This window comes from Peromyscus californicus, unplaced genomic scaffold, assembly GCF_007827085.1.
Source record: "Peromyscus californicus insignis strain IS unplaced genomic scaffold, ASM782708v3 Scaffold_4__1_contigs__length_199733344, whole genome shotgun sequence".
In the NCBI taxonomy this organism is placed as follows: Eukaryota; Metazoa; Chordata; class Mammalia; order Rodentia; family Cricetidae; genus Peromyscus; species Peromyscus californicus.
The window spans coordinates 102,547,239-102,570,178 of record NW_026294562.1 but is presented as its reverse complement, the minus strand read 5'-3'; the positions used below and the strand labels follow the sequence as shown (position 1 = coordinate 102,570,178).

Genomic DNA, 22,940 nt, shown 5'->3' with positions numbered 1-22,940 from the left:
CTAGAAAAGTTTTGAACATAAGGAGCTGGTCAATGAGAACTCCCTTTTATGGTTCCATAATCTTTCCTTTAGAAGTATGAGTAGCCCAGAATTCACACTGGGCATTCCAAAGTAAGGCAGTACTGTGGACTAAACTCCTTAACTTTTTTTTTTTGGTTTTTCGAGACAGGGTTTCTCTTTGCGCCTGTTCCTGGAACTCACTTGGTAGCCCAGACTGGCCTGGAACTCACAGAGATCCGCCTGCCTCTGCCTCCCTAGTGCTGAGATTAAAGGCGTGCACCACCACCACCGCCCGGCTAAACTCCTTAACTTTTAAGATCTGATTTCAAGCTGAGTAGATAGTGGCAGAATTATATTAAATCATGAATACTCAGTTTATAGACAGAGAAGTGGATGGATATTGGGAAAGACACTGTAAACTGGAACTTTAGGGCAAGAGCCCTGGCTTTGGTAGTCCCACCAGACTAGACTACCTGTCTCAGTTCACCAGTTACAAGAGACAAGTGATGCTGGAAAACAGAGACTTTAATCAATTTGCGTGGCGTTAGTTGCTTTTCGATTGCTGTGGTAAACCATAACCAGTGTAACTTTAAAGTATTTAATTTGGGCTTGCAGGGTTAGTCAGTGACCTTAATGGTGAGAAGTATGGCAGCAGGCATGCATGATGCTGAACAGTAGATGAGAGCTTACTACACCTTAACACATAACTAGAGAAAGAGACACTGGGAATGTTGTGGGCTTTGAAACCTCAAAACCTGCCCCGGTGACACACTTCTTACTACAAGGCCACACCTCCTAATCCTTTGCACAGAGTTCTACCAACTGGGACCAAGTATTGAAACAGATGAGCCCCTGGGGGTGGGGATGGGGGCATTCTCATTCATACCACCATACAAAAGGAACAGATAAAAATCAAGGTGCTAATAATAGTTTAGGTTTAAGAAGGGAAAGAATTATGCATAAGGAAAATATGCATAATGAAGCAGTCTGGTCAAGGTGTGATCCTGCTGGTTATTGTCTTAATACATTGTAGCAAAAGCAGCTTCTAAGTGCCTGTTCTAACACCACATATTTGGTGTCAGAAGGAAAAAAAAGCCACAAATATTTTTACATATGAGTTATTTTGTCCTTAAGGTCATTAGATGATATTTTAATTTTTACACAACTAACTTCATAATGCTGTCATAAAACCCATTATTTAATTAAGACTACTCAGTAAACACCTGTCTGTGTCTAGATTTTCATCCCTGGTGTTTCATATTTAAATGAATGTTAAAACTGTACATATTTTTTAATGAACTATAGACAAAGATCCGAGATAATATGAGTCATCCTACTTTAGTATAGAAATTTCATATTTTCATGGTAGAGCTTAGTAAGTACTCTGCTTTTTATGCAGTCAGGTCTTAGTGTTCTAGAAAAGTAAATTTTATTTCAGTATGATCCTAGTTAGTAGTACTCATTTGGATGTTGGAGGGCTTCCATTGCCTTATGACAGATGATTATGTTCATATTCCAGATACAGTCTGCACCTGAACCCACCAGCATCTTTGAAAAGTTTAAAAAGAAAGCAATTATTGTAGTGTAATGCCTGGAACGCTGTCCAGTACTAAATGCTGTTCAAATGTTGGCAATTCAGACCTGTGCAGAAAACATGTGGCTAGATACAGATGTCCTGGAGGCGCCTCTGGACTTTACTCCATGGAGCTACTTTAGAAAGGCTAATGCCAATTGTGGTTTTGTTGTGTTTTGCTTTTGAGACAGGGTCTCACTGTGTAGCTCTGGCTGGACTCAGAGATCTGCCTGCCTCTGCCTCTGGGTACTGGGGTTGAAAGCATGAGGCACTGTGCCTAGCAGCAATTGTGATCTTGACCTTTATCCCTTACATAGTTGTGAAGGCTTAGGAGAAGTTACTAGATAGTATTTGGCTCCAATGAATAGTCAAATCTTTGATGTCTATAATTATATTCACAAAATTAATGTCAATAATTTAAATTATAATCTGATATCCTTAATATTTTTCTCTTTTCCCATTTAGGATTTGTCAGTATGTCTGTCTTATTTTTCCTTGCCTTATGCTTCCTTGCCATAGTTCACTTGATTTTTTTTCTTTTTACCACATTTCTGCACTTACAGCATTTTTCATCCTACATAGTTTTTTTTGGAGACAGGATTTTTCCACGTGGCCCAGGCTGCCCTTGAACTTGTTGTGTAACCCAGGCTGATCTTGAGCTAGAGGTCCTCTTTCCTCAGCCTCCCCAGTGCTGAGATTATAGATGTGTGCCACCACACCCAGCTTTCCATTCTACAAAACTATTAGTTACTTAGAACAGGCCATTTACACATAGATATGAAAGGTACTTGACTACTTACTGTCTCTGTTGGCTTCCTATAACCAGCTTTCTTTCGAATCCAGAAACGTTAGGCAGTATTTGTATATATTTTCTAGAACCTTAGCCTGTACCTGACTGGTGTTTCACCTTTTGCTTTTTCCCACTTAAAATACTTTTCATCAATGTACATGTAGAAGTGCTCCATTCACTTAAGAGCTGGATAGAATTTTAGTACGTTGATGGGCCAAATTAATTATCCAGTCTTAACTGATAGGCACTTAACGTTTCTTTTCTCCTTCTTATTTTACTCTTATCTTCAGACACATTTATGTGTGTCTCTGGTATCAGTTCTCAGAAATTGGATTATTGAGCTAGGTTTCCATGCATTTAAACTTTTGACATAAAATTTTGCCAAATAACCTCCATAGTGGGTGATTTATTATTCTGCCCACAATATGTAAAAGTCTTTGCTTTCCCAGATGCTTTTTCATTAGAAATATTTATTTCCTTACTAGATCAACATGATGTGTGTCTACTAAGACTTTGTTAGCAGTGTGAATTGCCAGTTCCATTGAAACAGTGTAGAAGCAGCCAAGTGTGGTGACCCAAGCCTGTAATCCCAGCACAGGGGAGATAGAGTCTTAACTTTCTCAAATTCTTGATTCTACAGTTCAGTATCAAATATTTTTCTTTGCTAGCATAAAAAACAAAAACTATATTTTTGTTGTAATCCCTGTATTTCCTAAAAATGAGCCTGAGTATGTTTTCATATACTTAAATCTTTACTTGCTTTTCTGCAAACTGTCTTCATAGATTTTAACTTTTCTAATGAGTCATTGACTTTTTAAAATTTATTTCATCATGAAGAAATAAGCTTCAGCAAGCATAGTACACCTATAGCCCTGGTGACTTGGAGACAGAGGTGAGAGGATCAGGTGAACTCAGAAGTTTTTCCTGTCAGCCTGAAGAACACAGTGAAACTATCTCAAACAAGGAAAAAAGAAAGAAAAAGTGTAACATGAATTGCTAAATGGTCTTATTAATAGAAAACCCAGAGCCAGATATTGGGGTTAAAGCTGAGAGATCAGAGAAGCAGAGCAAGCCACCACAAGTTCTTAACCTCTACGAAGTCCTTAGTCTAAAGAGAATGAGTTCCTGTTTCCTCACGCCTCATATACCTTTCTGTGTCCTACCATATTACTTCCTGGGATTAAAGGTGTGTGCCACCACTGCCTGACCCCTATGTCTAATTTAGTGGCTGGCTCTGTCCTATGATCCTCAGGTAAGCTTTATTGGGGTACACAGTATATCACCACATTTTATTTATTCCACATTTTTCCTCTCAAATCATCTTTTTAATTTCTTCATATAATTTTTATCATGGAAGATATAATTCTAACTTTACCAATATTGTAATATTTTATTTGGTAAATCACTATTTTCCATTGGCCATCTTAAAAATATTTCTGATTTAAAACCAAAAACTAAAAAAAAAAACCCAAAAGCTGTTTTGATGCTAGGCCTGGTGGTTCATACCTGTACTCTAGCTACTTAAGAGTTCAAGGCCAGCTAGGGCAACTTAGTGTAATCCTTCTTAAAAGTTTTTTAGTGGGGGGGCAGGTAGAGCTCAATAGTAGAACAGTAGTAGAAAACTTGGTTTAATCCCTAGTACTGCTACCCCCCCTAAAAAAACGTACCAGCAATAGCCCTAATTTCAATGATACTGAACACATCTAAGTATAGCTTTTATCTAGGCTTCCCCCCTGTTTTTCTCTTTTTTTTTTTTTTTTTTTTTGGTTTTTCGAGACAGGGTTTCTCTGTGTAGCTTTGCGCCTTTTCCTGGAACTCACTTGGTAGCCCAGGCTGGCCTCGAACTCACAGAGATCCGCCTGGCTCTGCCTCCTGAGTACTGGGATTAAAGGCGTGCGCCACCACCGCCCGGCCTGTTTTTCTCTTTTTAAAAAAATTTTTTATTAGTTCTTAGAGGGTTTATACAATGTATTTTGATCACAGTCACTCCTCCCCTAACTCTTCCCAGATCCCACCCCCACTTCAGCACCCTTCCTACTTTGTGTCCTTTATTTTTAATTTTATTTTTTAAAACACATCAAGACTCATTTGTGTTGCCCAAATATTCTCGGATATATGGTCTTCCTCTGGAGAGTGGTCTGTTTATCAAGGGCTACCCTTTTAAAGAAAACTCTTTCCTCCCGGCATCTAACAACTGCCAGCGGTTCCAAAGCGAGGAGTGGGATTCGTGCCCAACTCCGTCTCCGTGCTGGGATTTGGTCTGGCCTGAACTTTCGTAGGTTTGTGTATGTTGTTGCAACTGCTATGAGTTCCTAAGTGCAGCTGCACTGCTCTGTCTGAAGACACCGTTTCCCTGTCATTGTCCACTGCCTTGAGCTCTTATGCCTGTTCTGCCCCCTCTGCTGCAACATTAGAAGTTGATTTACAACTGTGTCCATTTATCAGAATATAATATAATAGGTTCTCCCTTAGGGCCTAGCCATAGGTTCTTGTCCCAATAATGGTGCCAAGTATTGGTTTAATCTTGTGCAGTGGGACTTAAATTCAATCAGAGCGTGTTGGTTACCTGTGATGTTCTTGTCACCATTGCACCAGTGAGCATGTCTTGCCATGCCAGTCTTTATTATAGGTCTCAGGGTATAGGGGGAAGTTTTGCGGTCCACAGCCATTTATAAAATAATTACACAGAGGCTTATATTAATTGCAAACAATGTGGCCTATGGCTCCTGCTTATGTTAGCTAGCTCTTACAACTTAAATTAACCCATTTCTATTAATCTATATGTTGCTACGTGGCTGTGACGTTACCGGTCTGCTGGCATCTTGTTGCTCCTTGGGCGGCAGGCTGGCGTCTCCTCTGACCCTGCCCTTCTCCTCCCTGTCTCTCTGCTTGGATTTCCCGCCTGTCTCTAAGCTGCCTTGCCATAGGCCAAAGCAGCTTATTTATTAACCAAATGTAGCAATACATATTCACAGCATATAGAAAGACCATCCACAGCACTCAGGGTGTTCACAACTGGGTATGATTGATGATTACTTTTCTCCTCCAGTAGTGTTCATGGCACCTTCCATCACTGTGAAAGTTAGCCCATAGGGATGAAGCTTCTAGGTCAATACCAGCTTTATTTCTCCACATTCTGTGATTTAAATATGTCTTCAGCAATAAAGTCTATATATAAAATCAAGGACTAGGGGGTAAACAAGAGCAGTGACAATAGCATATAATGTTTGAGGGTCTATTGGACTTCACTGGCCAACAACTCCAAAAGAAGTAACCCGTTCTTGGCACTGGACTTCTTATTTGTTAGCTTTTGGTGTCAGTAGGGGCAGTGTTACCTTGTTAAAGAGTGACTCCATTTTAACTCTTTTCTTGGTTTTTTTTTTTTTTTTTTTTTTTTTTTTTGGTTTTTCGAGACAGGGTTTCTCTGTGTAGCTTTGCGCCTTTCCTGGAACTCGCTTTGGAGACCAGGCTGGCCTCGAACTCACAGAGATCCGCCTGGCTCTGCCTCCCGAGTGCTGGGATTAAAGGCGTGCGCCACCACCGCCCGGCTCATTTTAACTCTTTTAATGTGTGTGTTTTTATATATTGTAAGACGTTTCACAGTAATAAGTTTCCATATAACTTTTTCAAAAGATATTTATTCCTCCCCATATTCCCTCATCTACTCTGTTCCACTCCCTTACCCTGATTTTACTCTTCCTGTTTCATAAAATGCACTGGTGTAAAAACTTAATAGGCATTACTTTTATAATATATATATAAAGATGACATATAATGTGATATAGGCATTTCTAATTATCAGTTAATAATTATAGCTTGGTAACAAAAGAATATGACAATTGTGTCTTGTTTTTTAAAAAGAAAAAATTATTTTTATTATTATTGTTTTCTTTAAAATAGTATGTTGTATACCAGGCCACCAATCTGTTTAGTAATTAAAGTGTAGAACTAGCTACTCTTAGTTGTCAACAGTCTTAATATATCATCTTGTTTAAGCTCCTGCTTAGAATAAAACTTTGTTCTGTAGTATTTCTAATAGCTAACTTCAGTGTTAGGACATCCCTGATATACTGAAATCTTTTCTTACTTGGGACAAACCCTTAAATGACACATGTACCTCAAGATACATGATGTTAAGTATCTAACCTTATGTAGTAATATGTGAGAGCACACCTGCACTTATTCATATATATGTCATCTATACTGCAGCAATGTGAAAATATGTTTAGTACTGATTTGGGAGGTAGACTAAATATAGCTCATTGAATATGTATACATTAAGCATAATAAAACTATATAGTACATTATTGTATGATAGACTTCTAATAGTGATAAATGAGAAAATTTGAACATTTTCTCAACAACTAGCTAAAATAAAGTATAGATTTAAACTATTGTCAAGATGTTAGATATTCATCAAATTAGCCAGGAATTTCAAGGTTAAAATCTAATAGAAGAAAATTCTATATCTTATCTGAATATATACAGAAATTCAGAAAGCTAATTTTACCACTCAGGAACAATTTTGCCTGAGACACAATTTCTTATTCAGGATAGGCAGCTAAAAGGTTTATAAGTCTTTTTATCACCTTTTTTTAAATATAAACAGGCAAAAATTAAATCTAGGGTCCACTACTGCTACTTAAGAATAATAGTTCAAAGGGCTGCCACAAGACTACTCATGGATTCAGTGTCAGCACTCCTAAGGCAGACTAAGTTCCAGATCTGAGTCAATTGAGTGGTCTGAAAATTAGGCTAAAACGAGCTTAGAGACTGCTGTTGATTTTAGGTGTCCATGAAAAGAGAAGACAAGAGTCTATATAAGGGTTTGCACCTTCATTTTTGTTCTTGTTGTTTTAAGAAAGGACCTCATATAGCCCAGGGTAGCCTTAAACTTACTCTGTAGCCAAAAATGACCTTGAATTGCTGATCATTCTGCCTCTATCTCTCCTGTGCTTGGATTGCAGCTACAGTACTTGGCTTCAGTAGGAAATACTTGAGGACAGGCCTCAATTTGTTCCTATTAATAACATTGCAAGTATAATATCCAGTGTAGAGTCAGTTAACCAGACCCATAAAGAAACAGGTCAACATAAACAATTACCCACAGAAACAAATGTACTACAAACTGACTCGAAGAGGTGCTTTAGGCTAAATTATGATATAAAGACTTTAAAATAACTGATTGCCCAGTCTAAGAGGTCAAAAAGAGAAAATTAAAAATTAGGCAGAGAAGTGAAGGTCATGCAAAAGCTTGTAATTTTTTTAGAATATAAGTTCTGACTCTGAAATAATACAATAACCAAAACTAAGAATTCAGTGCACAAATTTAGTAACATTCAGATTAAAGAGAGAATTAGTAATCTACAAGATAGGGCAATGGGAAGTACTCAGGATGAAGCATGTAGTGACAGAATGGCAAGAGGAAGACTAAAGAGGAAGTATGGAGTATGAGGCCTGAGATAATATAATGGAGAGTTCTCACATTGGTTTGACCAAAGTCACCCAAGCGAGGAAAGAGAGGGTGGGCCAGCCACAGTATTTGAAGAGATGGTAACTGAGATGTCCTAAACTGATGAATAATAACAGTCCATAGATTAACTTTGGCGTTAATGTAAGCTTTCTCCCCAATTATACCTAATTACATTACCTGAAACAAGGAAAGAAAAGAATAAGACCTTTAATAAAGAATAGTCCAATTTAGTTGTATTTTTGGCATATATGTATATTTTAGAAACCAGGGATCATTACATATGGCTTGTGAACATTCCTCTCTTAAGATGTTCTGAATGTTTCATATATCATTAAAATTTAATGAGATTTCAGATGTGATATTTGAATGTACTGTTATACCTTTTATTTATTTATGTATGTGCATATGTATGCTTGTTTATATTTATAGGAACATGTGTGTTTTGGGGTGTTGTGGGTGCATGTGCATTTGGTAGCCAGAGGAGGACCTCGGGTGACATCTTCAGTAATGTTATCCACTACTTACAAAACAGGGTCTCTCATTGGCCTGGAGCTCACCTGTTAGGCTGGTTGGCCATTGAGCCCCAGTGATTCTCCTCTCTCCACCTCCCTGTCTCTGGGATTAAAAGTACATGCCACCAAGACCAGCTTTTTACATTGATGCCCGGGATCAAACTGAGATCCTCATGCTTGGGAAAAAAAGCACTTTACTAAGCCATCTCTCTAGCCCCTTGTGTTATACTTTTATTTTAACCAATTTTCTGTAGACTATGTAGTTTAATTACATTTAGTTAATAGTCTCAACACCGTTTTTAGTAATATACTTGGTAAATGTTTGGTATGTTTGTGTTGTAGGAATTTTATGTGTTATGGTCTGACATTCAGTGAAGTCAGGTATTTATTTGAGAGGCTGGGTTCACATTCAGCTGGTTGGAATGGATCAGAGAGAGAGAAAGGCCTCCCATGAAGAGGAGGTGGGTCTGGAAGGTTGCATGGGCCCTTTCAAGCTGAGAAGTGGACAGTGACTGTGTGTCTCAGTCATGATTTGCCTCAGGTTTATCCTTACATTTGTCCCTGAGTTTTATTATATGATAAACAGTAAAAGAAATCGCATTATGTTTTGTTTTGTTTTATTTTTGAGACAAGAATTGCATGTATTCCAAACTGGCCCTGAACGAGAACAGCTTTGTCACTGAGGACATATAACTAAGTCTTAACATGCATCCCTGATTAATTATACTTCTCTTTGGGGATAAATTTCTAGAAATAGAACAACTGGATTGTGGTGGTTTGAATGTAGTTGGCCCCCATAAGCTCATAAGGAGTGGCATTATTAGGAGATGTGGCCTTGTTGAAGTAGGTATGGCTTTGTTAGAGGAAGTGTGTCACTGTGGGGGTGGGCTTTAAGGCCTCCTGTGCTCAAGCTACGCTAGTTCAGTTCACTTCCTGTTGCCTGAGGATCAAGATGTAGCTCCTTCTCCAGCACCCTGTCTGCCTTCGTGCTGCCGAGTCCCACCATGATGATAATGGACTAACTGCTGAAACTGTAGCCACCTAATTAAATGTTTTCCTTTATAAGACACCATGGCCATGGTGTCTCTTCACAGCAATAGAAACCCTAACTAAGACATGGATCAAGACTATTTAATATTTGAGCTACTGGCTAAGTATACTTTACCCCAAATTCTTGGAACAAGCAGTATTTCAGATTTTTAAGTTTGGGATTTTTATAGTCCTTTTGTACAAGTTGTATCTTTCAAAAATAGCTGGTGTTATTTACTTACTTTGTCTCACATTCTTTGTCCTTCTACGTGACTTTGACACTCTTCCATTGAAAGTTAGGATCTGTGTTCCCTCTCCCAGAACCTTTGTCACAGCCTCAAGAAATAAGAGGAACAGTGGAAGTACAGCTCCTGACTTCAGGTCTATCTAGGCAGGAAAGGTAGTACAACTGCTACCTGGCTGGCTGGCTTTTAGGACACTTGCCCTTAGAACCCAGCATTGGGAGGAAGCCCAGGCTACAAGGAGTGCCTTCTGCAGAGGTTCCATATGACAGCCCACTGGGTCCTAGCCAACAGCTAGCATCACTGCCAGATACATGACAAGCAAGCCTGGAAGTGATTCTAGCAGCTGATCTTTGAGTCTTCGAACAGAAGCCTCACACTTCTGCCCACAGAAAGTGTGAAGGACAATAAATGATACTGATTCTGACCTGTAAGTTGGAGTGAGTTATTAGCCAGCCATAGTAAATTTCCTCTTCCTCCCTAGCACTGCTCTTCAAACTCCTAAAATGAAATCAAGAAACCATTTTCATCTAAAAATTCAGAAGTTTTTACTTCAGATGGAAATGGTATCTTGATTTAATTGCATTTTCTGAGTTACTGTGAAGAGCCAGTCTGCTGAGGGTAGCTATCACTTCACACTCAGGAAATCTAATACTGAAGTCAGTATATTTCTACTCCCAGCTTGTTCCCCATCCTCCTCCTCCCCATCTACCTCCGCCTCCAACAATTCAGTCCGTACTCCCTTTTCACTTATCAGATCAGATATTACTTCCTTCAGTTCCCTTTCCTCAGTTCACCCTAGCTTAATAACTTAGGTCAATACTGCTGCATCACCCAGAACCTATGCATAGTCTGTGGAAACTATCCTTTGTTTGTTTTTTGTTTTTGTTTTTGTTTTTTTCGTTTTTTGTTTTTGTTTTTTCGAGACAGGGTTTCTCTGTGTAGCTTTGCGCCTTTCCTGGATCTCACTCTGTAGACCAGGCTGGCCTCGAACTCACAAAGATCCACCTGCCTCTGCTGGGACTAAAGGCGTGCACCACCACCGCCCGGTGGAAACTATCCTTTTACTTACCTTTCTACTGCATTACGTACTAAGCTTTGTAAAGTCCTCAACTGCCGATAGTATCTTCTATGTGTGGCGCATAGTATGTGCTTGATAAATTACTATTATTATTTAGTGAGTTTTAATTATTTTACTATTTGATGTATGTGGGTGTTTTGTCTACATAAATGTCTGTGTACCACAAGCATGCCTGGTGTCCAAGAAGGCCAGAAGAGGACATCAGATACCCTGGAACTGGAGTTACAGATGATTGTGAACTGCCATGTGGCTCAAACTTGGGTCCTCTGCAAGAGCAGCCAGTACTCTTAACCACTGAGCCATCTCTCTAGTCCTGTTCTTGGTTTTTACACGGGTAGGGATCAAACCTGGGACCTGAGTATTAAGCAAGCACCCTGCCAGTGAGCTACATCCCCAGGAAGGCTTAAGTTTTAAAGTACAGTAGTTGACATTTTTAACTTTTCGCATTAATCTTTCCCTATCCATTGTTACTTAAGTGATAACAAAAGTTGTGTTTCGAAACTTACTTTCCAATCTTGGTCTAGTTAACATTTTCATTTCCTGGATTTATTTTTACTAGTAAATTATTTATCAAGTAAATTTTGTTTTATATGATAAATATAGCCATCTAAGCTTTTTATCTAAGCCAACTTAATAATGCTAATTTGGGTGAAATTTTTTAAGATGAGTAAATTAAATTTAGAATTACACAATGATTCTTTACATAGGAAATAATCCTTTAGCATGATTATATTTTGAAGTTAATAAGAAATCATCTGACTGGATCCCTGCTCTGCTCCAGGGCTCTGGAAATGGATCTCCAAGCTGGCTGACCCCCAGAAGTAAATGTCAGCAGTGTTCACCCTTCAGGTTTTCAGATTGCAGTTTCCTATTTCAACTTCTGTTTAGACATAAACTTAAAAATTCTTCATTGTTTTATTAACCTGGTATTTGTTGTTCAAACACAAATTTCTGACAGTAACATTTAAGAATAGCATTTAAAGTTTTGTAACTTTAAATATACTGGATTATGGAAGAGTTTTGTATGGGGTCTCCCTTTAATGAATAACAATATCAGGATTTGGGATTGTTAATTTTGATACTATGTTCTTTAATATCTGTCTTTTCTAATATTCTAAATGATACAGTGCATGGTTTAGGTTGTTCTCGAGCTGTTAGGTCTACTACTAGAATATTCTTAAGTAGATTCAAGTTGTTAGGAATTATAAACTAGGCAGTATATTAATTACTTTTCTCATTGCTGCAACCAAATACCTGACAAGTAACAACTTAAGGAAGACTTGTTGCAGCTTACAGTTTGAGGGGACCATTCATCGTGGCAGAGGAGGCATGGAGGCAGGAGAAGGAGGTGACTGATGTATTGCATCCACAGTCAGGAAGCAGAGAGATCCTGACAGACATGTTCCTTGACATTTTATTTGTAGCTTTTAAATTTAAGATTGTAAACCAGGTGGCATTCAGAAGGCAGGGGCAGGCGGAGCTCTGTGAGTTCGAGGCCAGCGTGATCTACAGAACGAGTTCCAGGACAGCCAGGCCTACATGGAGAGACCCTGCTTCGAACCCTCCCTGCTGTGGGATGGTCTGTATGTCAAGTGTGTTGCTGATTGGTCAGTAAATAAGTCACTGATTGGCCAGTGGCCAGGCAGGAAGTATTGGCGGGACAAGGAGGAGAATAAAGCTGGGAAGTGGAAGGCTGAGAGACATTCCCAGCCGCCACGATGAGAAATAGCATGTGAAGATGCCGGTAAGCCACGAGCCACGTATAATAGATTTATGGAAATGGATTAATTTAAGCTGTAAGAACAGTTAGCAAGAAGCCTGGTATGGCCATACAGTTTGTAAGCAATATAAGTCTCTGTGTTTACTTGGTTGGGTCTGAGCGGCTGTGGGACTGGCGGGTGAGAGAGATTTGTCCTGATTGTGGGCCAGGCAGGAAAACTCTTGCTACACCTCCCCCCCAAAAAAAATTAAATTATAGAAAAATAGGTATATGTAAATCATCCTAAGTAGGTCCTGGTTCTTTTGGGAACTCAGTAATTGGGAGGATTTTTAATAAAAAATACATACCATTTAAAAATATATATGTATATATTAGTATAGGCAATACTGTATTTTTATAGTATACATGCATTTTAATAAGAAACCTTGGAATCTAATGAACCAGGCTTATGCGTCTACATTTTGGGCCCTCAGACAGGCTTAACATTTTATGTTCCTAATTAGATCTACTTTTTTTTTTTTTAACAGAATCCCAAAACGAAAGAGCAAATTGAAAATCTCTTGCGGAATGGGATGAACAAAGAATTGCGTGATCGACTTTGTTGCCGAATGACTTTTGGGACTGCAGGACTTCGGTCTGCCATGGGGGCAGGATTTTGCTACATTAATGACCTTACAGTAATACAGTCAACACAGGCAAGTATTACAAGCTATTATATATGTACTTTTCTCACTCTATTATTTTACTTTATAAATAAGGTAGTACCCTTCTTTTAAAAATTAAAATATTTTGTTCAGGAAGGTACTCTTATAAAAAGGGGAGACTAATTTTGATCGTTTATTTTGTCCCAAGATTTATGTTGGAAATCATTTATGTATCTACAACAGCAGTTTTCTACCTGTGGGTCATTGACCCCCTTGGGGGTCAAACAACACTTTCACAGAGGCCATGTATCCTACATATCAGATATTTACATTACGATTCATAACAGTAGCAAAATTACAGTTATGAAGTAACAATGAAATAATTTTATGGCTGGGGGTTATGCTGGGGGTCACCACACCATGAAGAACTATAGTAAATAGTCACAGCATTAGGAAGGTTGAGAACCACTGATCTACAAGGTCACAGTCCTTCTCATGAAGAGTTCTTTTGGCTGGGTGTGGTGCACGCCTTTAGTTCCAACACTCAGGGGACGGGGAGACTGAAGCTGATGGAACTCTTGAGTTTGAGGCTAGCCTGGTCTACATAGCAAGTTCCAGGCCAGTCAGGGCTATACAGTGAAATGGTAAAAATTCTGTCCTCTGGAGCCTTGAAGTAAGAAACAATCTCCCCGGTTTGTTCTAAGTGTTCTTTCTGATCTCCCTGCCTTCCCTTACTGACCTTCACTTGCTACCTTTTTTCTCTCTCTCTCTCTCATGTTTTATGTATTGGATTGGAGTTGTGGTTACTAAGTTGGTATTTCTGTAGTTCTAAATATGTTCGAAAATCTGAGAAGTGATTGTTATCTCACATTTGTGGATGGAGCAGTATTGCTCCCACATTAGTAAGCATGGCTATAAAGACCAAAGCCAGTTCTGAGTCAATTAGCAGCAAAGTCAACATAAAAACCGGAGACTTTTAAGTTGTAAAATGTAGACATTGAGGCCGGGAGGCAGCTCAGTGGTAATGCACTTGCCTGTTTGAGGCCCTCAGTTCATCCTCAGCATGAAAAGGGGGTGCGCAGGGTTGGGGGAGGGGGCACTTACAGTGGAAGCTTGCATCAGGAGCTAATCTTCTGTTTATTTGCTGTAGGGGATGTACAAATACCTGGAGAGGTGTTTTTCAGACTTCAAGCAGCGAGGCTTTGTTGTTGGGTATGACACTCGGGGTCAAGTAACCAGCAGCTGCAGCAGCCAGAGGTACAGTTTTAATTACTGCAAAGGTTACATTGGAATGGGGGTAAAATATTCCATTTATTTTCTAATGGCAAGAGTTCTGAAACAAGAGACTTTCATATAGAAACATGACCTCATGCTAATGCTTATTGTTTGTTTTCTGAAGCTTGGGAACAATTTTAGCTGAAATAGAAGTAAAGCTCTTCAGAGATAAGCTTTAGATTTATAGAAGTATAAAAATAATCTTAGAATATTGCAGATTCACAGGATGTCAGTCTATACATCTTTTTGCATAGTCATTGAGTAGGAGTAATTACGAAGCTTCTGTTCTCTTGTAATCCTGCCTTAGTATCTTTTTATAAATTGGTAATCGTGGTTCTTGTGTAAGGAGGATAATTGTACATATGGAGTTTATTTGCTTCACTATCCTCCAGTCTTGTCAGGGTGTTTTGGTTTTGTGTATGTGTGTCTGGAGATGAAGCTAGGGCCTTGTGTATACTAAGCCAGTGCCTCCAGTCTTGTCAGGGTGTTTTTGTGTATGTGTATGTGTGTCTGGAGATGAAGCTAGGGTCTTGTGTATACTAAGCCAGTGTGCCAGCACTAAGCAACATCCCTAGCTCCATAAACAGACAGACAGACCTTACTTGACAGTTTCAAGTTGGCACATCAAGCTTAAGTAATCGGTGATGGTAAGAATAGGTTGGGTGGTCATGGTGGCACATAAGGGAGGCTGAGGCAGGATTGTGAGTTTGAGATAAACCTAGGTAACAGTTCCAACCAGCTTTGGCTACTACCGAAGATCTTGTTTCAAAATTCAGAATAATTCCATTATGAAACATTTATTATATGGAAGATTGGTTTATTAAAATTAATGGGAAGGACTAAGTGAAATCTCTTCTTCTAGGCTTGCTAAACTCACTGCTGCAGTGTTGCTTGCTAAAGATGTTCCTGTTTACCTTTTTTCAAGATACGTTCCTACACCTTTCGTAGTAAGTATGCTGTGATAGTGATTACTCAGCTGACTGCACTTCCAGGGCTTTCTCAAGACAATTAGGATTCAAATCTTTGCCATACATATGGTTCTAAGTATTGAATGTCCAAGCCAGTGAAAATCTAACCAAAGGAAGGAAAACAGTTTTGCATTGAGCATGATCTGTTATAATTTAACCAGCCCATAGTCATGGTGAGATGTTTTTAACCGGAAATTGATTTATCAGGACAAAAATGACATAGCGATTTGAATATACTACTAACAGTTTTGTGTGCATTTCCATCTGAGATCTGAAAATCAGACAGTGACCAGTCACCAACAGATTTTTCACCGACGGACTTTCAAAAGATTGATGTGATTGGTCACTGACCTGATGGATTATTATATACATAGTGATTTGGGCTAAAGATCCACCAACCACGTTATATTTAGTTCAGTTAATAGATTATGTCCTGCCGGGTGGTGGTGGCACAGGCCTTTAATCCCAGCACTCAGAGGCAGAGGCAGGCTGATCTCTGTGAGGTCGAGGCCAGCCTGGTTTTCAGAATTCCAAGACAGCCAGGTCTGTTATATAGAGAAACTTTGTCTCAGAAAACAAAAAACAAAAACAAACAAACAGAATAGATCATGTCCTAGTTACTGTGTTACAGTTATAATTGATGTACATGGTCTCAAATTTGAAAAAGTTAGGAGGCTGATGCCACTTGACAAAAATGTGGTAGTGGAAATGGGAGCATATTGACAGTGCAAAACAAGACTACCTATCTTTAAAACTGAACAGTAATGAAAACAACAAACAGAAAAACTTACGAGGTAGAACTAAGCCCTACTTTGAGGGAGGGAAATTTGTAAATGTAAGGAATGCAGTAGCAAAAAAAAAAACGTTAAGATACTGAGCTTATGCTATAATATGTTTGTGCTAAAGTAGAGTAAAAAGAATGAAGTCATAAAAAGTATGAGAAAGAAATAAGTACGTAAATTTAAAATAGTAACAGAAGACAAAACTGGGCTGGAGAGATGACTCCAGAAGCCAAGCTTGACAACATGAGTGCAGTCCCTGGGGCCCACGTGGTACAAGTCGAGAGCCAACTCCTACAAGTTGTCCTCTGCCTCACACATGGGCCATGGCATGAATTGTCCCACCCCAAATAAATAAATAAATAAATGTAATAAAAATTATTAATAAAACTGTGGAAAGAGTGCTGACACAAAAACACAAACGAAAGGACTGTGTAATAAATACAGTAGCAACTAAGATAATCATAGTATTTCTAACTGTAAGTAAATGTGCAAACTTAGATGAATTAGCCAGTCTCTTAGAATAACAGTTGATGCATCAAACTCAGGAGAAATAGTAAACCTGAATAATGGTAAGAATCACTAAGTTGAATTGGTATTTTGTTTAAGTAGTCTCAAATTTAAAATAGTAAGTCTAGATGATTTTATTTGCAAGCTTTATCAAATATTTAAGGAATGAATAATATCTATAGATTATTCTATTAAGTTTTTGGAAATTTATTGAGCAACTCAAAGAACTGAAGAAATTGCTTTTTTAAAAAGAGTATATCAATAAAGTTAGCACCAGTGAATATAGAAACTAGGAAGGAGCTAGGGCTTTAGCTCAGTCATAGAGTATTTGTCTCACAGGCATCTATATGGTCAACTTCAGTAACAGAGAATTCAGGAATCTAAGATTGTGCCAACCAGTTGCCAGTTCCAGCTACCATCAGTCCCAGTGTGTTGGCTTTCCTGTCTTATCAAGGTAGATTTTCAGTAGTTAACGAGGAAGGTATTTTTAGCATTTCCAGATTCACACCCTTTTGTCACCATAACTTCAAATCAAAGATTGTCTTCCTTGACTATGGGTAGCCAGATTATATAGGGGAAGGACCTCTGATAGGGTGTGGATTTTGAAACTGTTTCTGGAATCATGTCAAGGGACTAGACTAGTGTGATCAGACCTGGAATATCTACCCACACCCTTCCCTTCCCCTCTCACCCCTACCTTCTGTGGTCTGGAGAGTAGTCAGTGTGATGGTGGAAGCTGTAGGGAAGCATCTAAGGAAGAGAAATAACAGTTACTACAGAGGGAAAGAGAAACCCAACCTGAGAGAGAGAGAGAGAGAGAGAGAGAGAGAGAGAGAGAGAGAGAGAGAGAGAGAGAGAAGGGTGAGTTGGCACTTATGTGACATGGAGGCACAGAGTATACATAAAGATCTTCAAATTAGAAGGCAAAAGACTTGTGTTATGCCTTTGAATCTTCTACCTAATGACTATGTAATGTCAGATAAAACGCATGTAAAATGTGATGGATTAGATAGTTCCTAAATTTATTTCCATCTCCAACTAATATGATTGTATTTGCCATTCATATCTCTAGTCCAGTAAAGTGTCTCTCACGTTGTATTTACTAAATATTATTGTATAACAAAAGATAGGAAATTGTTATACCAACAAGCAAAATGAGATTGGTAGGATAGGCTATTCAAGGTGATAATTGGATGATTGTTGAACTGCGTATGTTAGAATGGACTTTACCCATCAAATCTGGAGCTGATGAGATCTTACATTATTGATATCTGAGTGTCTTCGTGCATTATTGAGACAAGTAATGTTCATGTAAAATGTATGAATATCTAGCAAGCAAAGTGGAAGAATGCTGCTGTGATACATGTTTTCTTTTTTCAGCCATATGCAGTCCAGGAGCTCAAAGCAGTTGCAGGTGTGATGATTACTGCATCTCACAACCGCAAAGAGGACAATGGATACAAGGTTAGCCTGGGACGCCTAATCTTTGCCTATTTTATAACTTTTATTTTATTTGAATAATATTTGCTAGGTATATTTTCTACACTGAGGAACAAAACCAGGCACTGGAAACAGATTCAGAACTCTGGCTCTCACAGAATGTGTACCTCCAGTGGCGTTTACTGGTTCCCAGGGTGTGCACGTTACAATGGTCTCTTCATTGGGGTTTTACTTCTGTTTTCCTTGACTTCTCTATCCTATCCCAATATATCCCCTCTATAATTTAGAAATCAAGTCATGTTTTGTATATCAAGAATATGAAGAATGAATGGGAAGAGTCAGGGACATAGTACCTTGACCTCACTTACCCCTCCATCTGATCTGCCCAGGCTTCTCAATGGCCACAGGATCTGTTTGCTACATTAGCCTCTGACAAAATGACAGAAGTAGAGTGCAAAGGTGAAAAGCAGCTTGAGAGGTGCACATGGAAAGTACTTAGCACAGTGCTGAGCCTGTGTTTTAGGCTTCTGGGAAACCATGCTCTTACAGTTTTCTTCTTGTTTGAAAGGACTCCAGACACACTGAGTTCCATTGTAAGTAGGAGAAAGATTTAATAGTGATTTAAGATTTGGGGCCTGGCCCATTCCTAGAGTCAGGGAAGGAACTTAATTAATACAGTTTAGGACATGTAAATTCCAGGTATTGTGAGTTTACCAGGTAAGCAACTGTGCTGTGAGCAGTTGGATGTGGAGTTCTGTAACTTAAGGAAGAAATATGGGCTGAAGTTACAGATTTTAGGGGTACCATATCTATTAGAACATACAGGCTTACTTGGGAGTCCTTGACTTGGATGTACAGCTAAGAGATAAGATAAGGTAGAAGGGAACATCGAGAATGGATCCTAGAGAATATTAACTTTAAGGGAAATGGATAGAAGGGAAAAGAAGATATCAGAAGTAGGAGAAAAGCCAGAAGAAACTGGTACCATTAAAGCCTAAAAGATTAAGAGAGTTGCAAGGGTTAGAAGGCAGCTGCCAGTGAGAGCAAAGGACACGGAATCCAAGTTCCTACCACATATCTATTGGGATGTCTGGCAGACATTTCAGAACTAGTGTCTCGTTAACAGAGTTCCCACAACTGCCACATATATACCCCAAGTTAGTCCTCCCCCGGTCTTCCCGTTTCTGTCAGTTAACATTACCATTCACCTAAACAGCAGTGAAAACCCGTTCTTGACTGCTTCCTTTCCCTGATATTTCATCTGCTAAAAAGTTCATCTAAAATATATGTAAACTGTGTTACATCTTCTTACATCCTCCACTGTTACCATTCTAAGCCACCATTGTTCTCCCTCTGAAATGCTGTGGGGTATCTACAGAGAAATTGCTCAGACATGACTTTAAGCCAACAGAAAGTCTTTATTAGCCAGCCGGCGACTACACTAGGTGTTTAGGATCCCATTGGGGTACTAAGCCTTTGTCAGTGTGAGTTTTTAAGCACAAAAACCATGTTCTGGATTGACATACTTTCAGGTAACAAGTACAGTTAACCAGAAGCAGAACTACAAAAGCCAAAAAGCAAGGTTGGTGCATTTAGAGACTTTCCCACAACTGTGGATGTTGATAGATTAGGTCTTTGTTTTAGTTTTGTCAGGTGGTACTTTCTACCTGCTGAGTTTTATGGTCTGTATGGTACTTCCATCATGGAGTCAGTTATGCTAGGGTCTAGGGACCTACTAAGGTCTGGGGGCCCTGTTACACAAATCAGAGAATGCTAGCTGATCTCATCTCTGCCTCCATGGTTACCCCACAAACTTTTCTCCACAAAACCAGTTAGGTGGCCATTTAAAATGCATACATATCCAAGTCATGTGTGGTGACCCAAGCCTGTAGTTCCATTTGGGGAAGGAGGGTTGCTTGAGCCCAGGAGTTTAAAACCAGCCATGTAGCATAGCAAGTCCCTAGTCTCAGAACAAACAAGAGGCCAACAAAAAACTCTTCTGCCTAAAGTTCTTCATTGGCTTCTTATTCTTTGATAACCCCAGTTCTAACTTAGGAAGCCAATCCTCTGCTGATGGGCATTCCATTGGTTCTGATCGTCTGCTTTGTGCTGGTAGTGCTACAATGTCCTGTATTTGCCTTTGTTCACATATGCTGCTTTTGAGACAGTACAATGTCTAAGAGTGTCAGTCTGGTTCGAAACTGACCTCTGCCGCTCAGCAGCTTTGTGATCTCAGGCAGGCTCATTAAATCCTTTGTGCTTTAGTTTTATAATTGCAAACTGAGGATAGTTATAGAACCAATATGATAGAGTGGAAGTGAAGATCCAAAGTCATAAAATTCCTACCACAGTGTCTGGCCCCGACATGTTCTCAGTAAATGTTAGCTGTTGTTTTTATTAGTATCTGTAGCTTCTCTATATAATGTAGTCACTTAAAGTATGGCTAGGCTGGATTGAGATGTTAGAAATGCAGAACAGTAGCTGATTTTAATGATTTGGTATGAAAAAATGTAAAATAATCTAATAATTTTAATCACATTGTATTTGGAGTTATAATGTTTTTAATACATTGGGTTATAGAAAGTATATTAAAATTCATTTAATATTTTATCTTTGTTTTATATTCCATCTATTTATTTTAAACTTTTAATCATAAAAAACATATAATTCAGCATCTTTGTTCTGAATATTTTTTTATTTTTATTTTTTTATTTTTTGGTTTCCAAAACAGGCTTTCTTTGTGTAGCCTTGGCTTTCCTGGAACTCGCTCTGTAAACCAGGCTGGCTTTGAACTCACAGAGATCTGCCTGTCTCTGCCTTCCAAGTACTGGGATTAAAAGTGTATGCCACCGCCGCCCAGCTACTCTGAATCTTTTTGTTGTAGCTGCTAGAAAAATTTAAATTACCTATGTGGCTTCCACTTGTAGATCACATTATGTTTTTACTAGATATTACCATTTCATAGGATACTTTTTTGAATTTTATCTGTGTGTGTGTATGTGCGTGTGTGTGTGTGTGTGTGTGAGAGAGAGAGAGAGAGAGAGAGAAAGAGAGAGAGAGAGAGATGTGTGGAGATCAAAGAATAACTTTGTGTAGTCAGTTTTCTTTCACCTTCATGTGGAAGAAGATAATTTTTTATCATAAGATAAATTTTTAAAAGTAAAACTTTTGGGCCAAAGGAATATGCAAAAAGAGTGGAGAGTGAATGCCTTTATGATCTGGGGGAAACACTCCCATATTCTAAGATTCACACACAAAAAAAGACTATAAGTTCTGGATGCTTCCAGTGAATTTTTTTTAAAATTTACAAAATACAAAGGCCTTACCATATACATATGTATACTATATGTATATAGTATGTATAGTAAGCTGTATACCAGCTGAGCTACATTCCCAGACTTTAGCTTTGTTTTCAAATGGAAAAGTTACTGCTGTAACACCATGCAAAGGTGGTGGGTGGGGTGAGGGGCGGTGGGTATGGGAGGACGGATACTTGCAAATAGATAACGAAGAGCTACTTTTTTACAGGTAACAAATTCCCACAAATAAATAAGAAAAAAAATCAAAAGAAAGCCCTTTAACAGATGTAAGGAGATGAAGTGGAGGAAATCCAGATGAACTCCCATTTGGTGAAAATGTTAGTTGTAGCACCAGAGCCATAATCCATGGGCTCCAGAATTGACCGGGTAGACTTCACTGATACTAAAGATTTCTGTTCTGTGAAAGACAGAAGACAACCATAGACTTGTGAGAAAGTGCTTGTAAAAGATTCGTCTGACAACGTTCTCTTATCTAAAATATTCAAGCCAGGTGATGGTGACATATGCCTTTAATCCCAATACTTGGGAAGCAGAGGCATGGTATAGCCTGGTCTACAGAGCAAGTTCCAAGACAGGTATGGCTACACAGAGAAACCCTGTCTCAGAAAAACAAAAACAAAATAAAATATTCAAAGAATTCTTTAAAACTATACCATAAGAAACCAAAAGACATCCAAATACTCTAATATGCACCTCACCAAAGATACACAGTTGACAGGTGAGTGTATGAAAGGGAGCTCCACAAGGAAATACAAGTTGAAAACATATGCAGTCATAGAACTTTAGAATAACCAAAATTCAGAACACTTACAACATCAAATATTGGCACAAATTTTAACAGTGAAATTAAAAGTGCATGCATTTCTGGTGAGAATTCAAAATGGTACAGCCATTTTGGAGACAGTTTGGCGGTATCTTACAAAACTACATAAATCTACTTTTGCCGAATGATTCCGTATTCAGACTTGTTGGTATTTACTCAAAGTAGTTGAAGACTTTGTCCACACAGTAACCTGTACCCAGAGGTTTTTGTAAATGCTAAAACTTAGGCAAAGCCAAGATATTCTCCAGTAGGTGAATGGTTATTCAGAAATAAACAATGTAATATTATTCTGCATTAACTAGTTTAAGCTATCAGAAATGGAGAGATGGCTCAGTGAGTTACATGAGGACCAGTTCAAATCCCCCAGCACCCTTGTAAGATGCCAAGTATGGTTTTATGTGCCTATAACTCCAGCTTTGGTAGATGAACAGCAAGTTTCTGGTTCTGTGAGAGACCCCATCTCAAGGCAAATTAGTGGAGAATGGTAGAGGAAGGTACCGGGTGTTCTGCTCTGGTCTCTGTATGTGCCACACACTCCCACACATAATACAAGCACACATGAATAATTGATAAATGATTAAGTGAACTCTCTACCTCTGCAAATGAAGGATTCTTAAACAGTTATTGTTAAGTGAGGACAGTCATCTAAAACATACATACTGTATGATTCCAACTATACAGTGTTCTGGGAAATGCAAAACTGTACACATAGTAAAAAGATGAGTGGTTGCCAGAAGTCACATGGGGAGGGAGAGAAGAGG

General features: G+C 38.7%; 1 protein-coding gene across 1 annotated transcript in view; it reads left to right on the top strand.

Moving 5' to 3' along the window:
- Positions 1-22,940, top strand: part of Pgm2l1 (phosphoglucomutase 2 like 1) — a 51,255-nt gene that overhangs the window by 13,081 nt on the left and 15,234 nt on the right. Inside the window, exons 2-5 of the mRNA XM_052762819.1 lie at positions 12,948-13,115; positions 14,215-14,321; positions 15,202-15,286; positions 17,977-18,060. Of these exons, the coding sequence (XP_052618779.1) occupies positions 12,948-13,115; positions 14,215-14,321; positions 15,202-15,286; positions 17,977-18,060 (444 nt within the window). The remainder of the gene's footprint in view (positions 1-12,947; positions 13,116-14,214; positions 14,322-15,201; positions 15,287-17,976; positions 18,061-22,940) is intronic.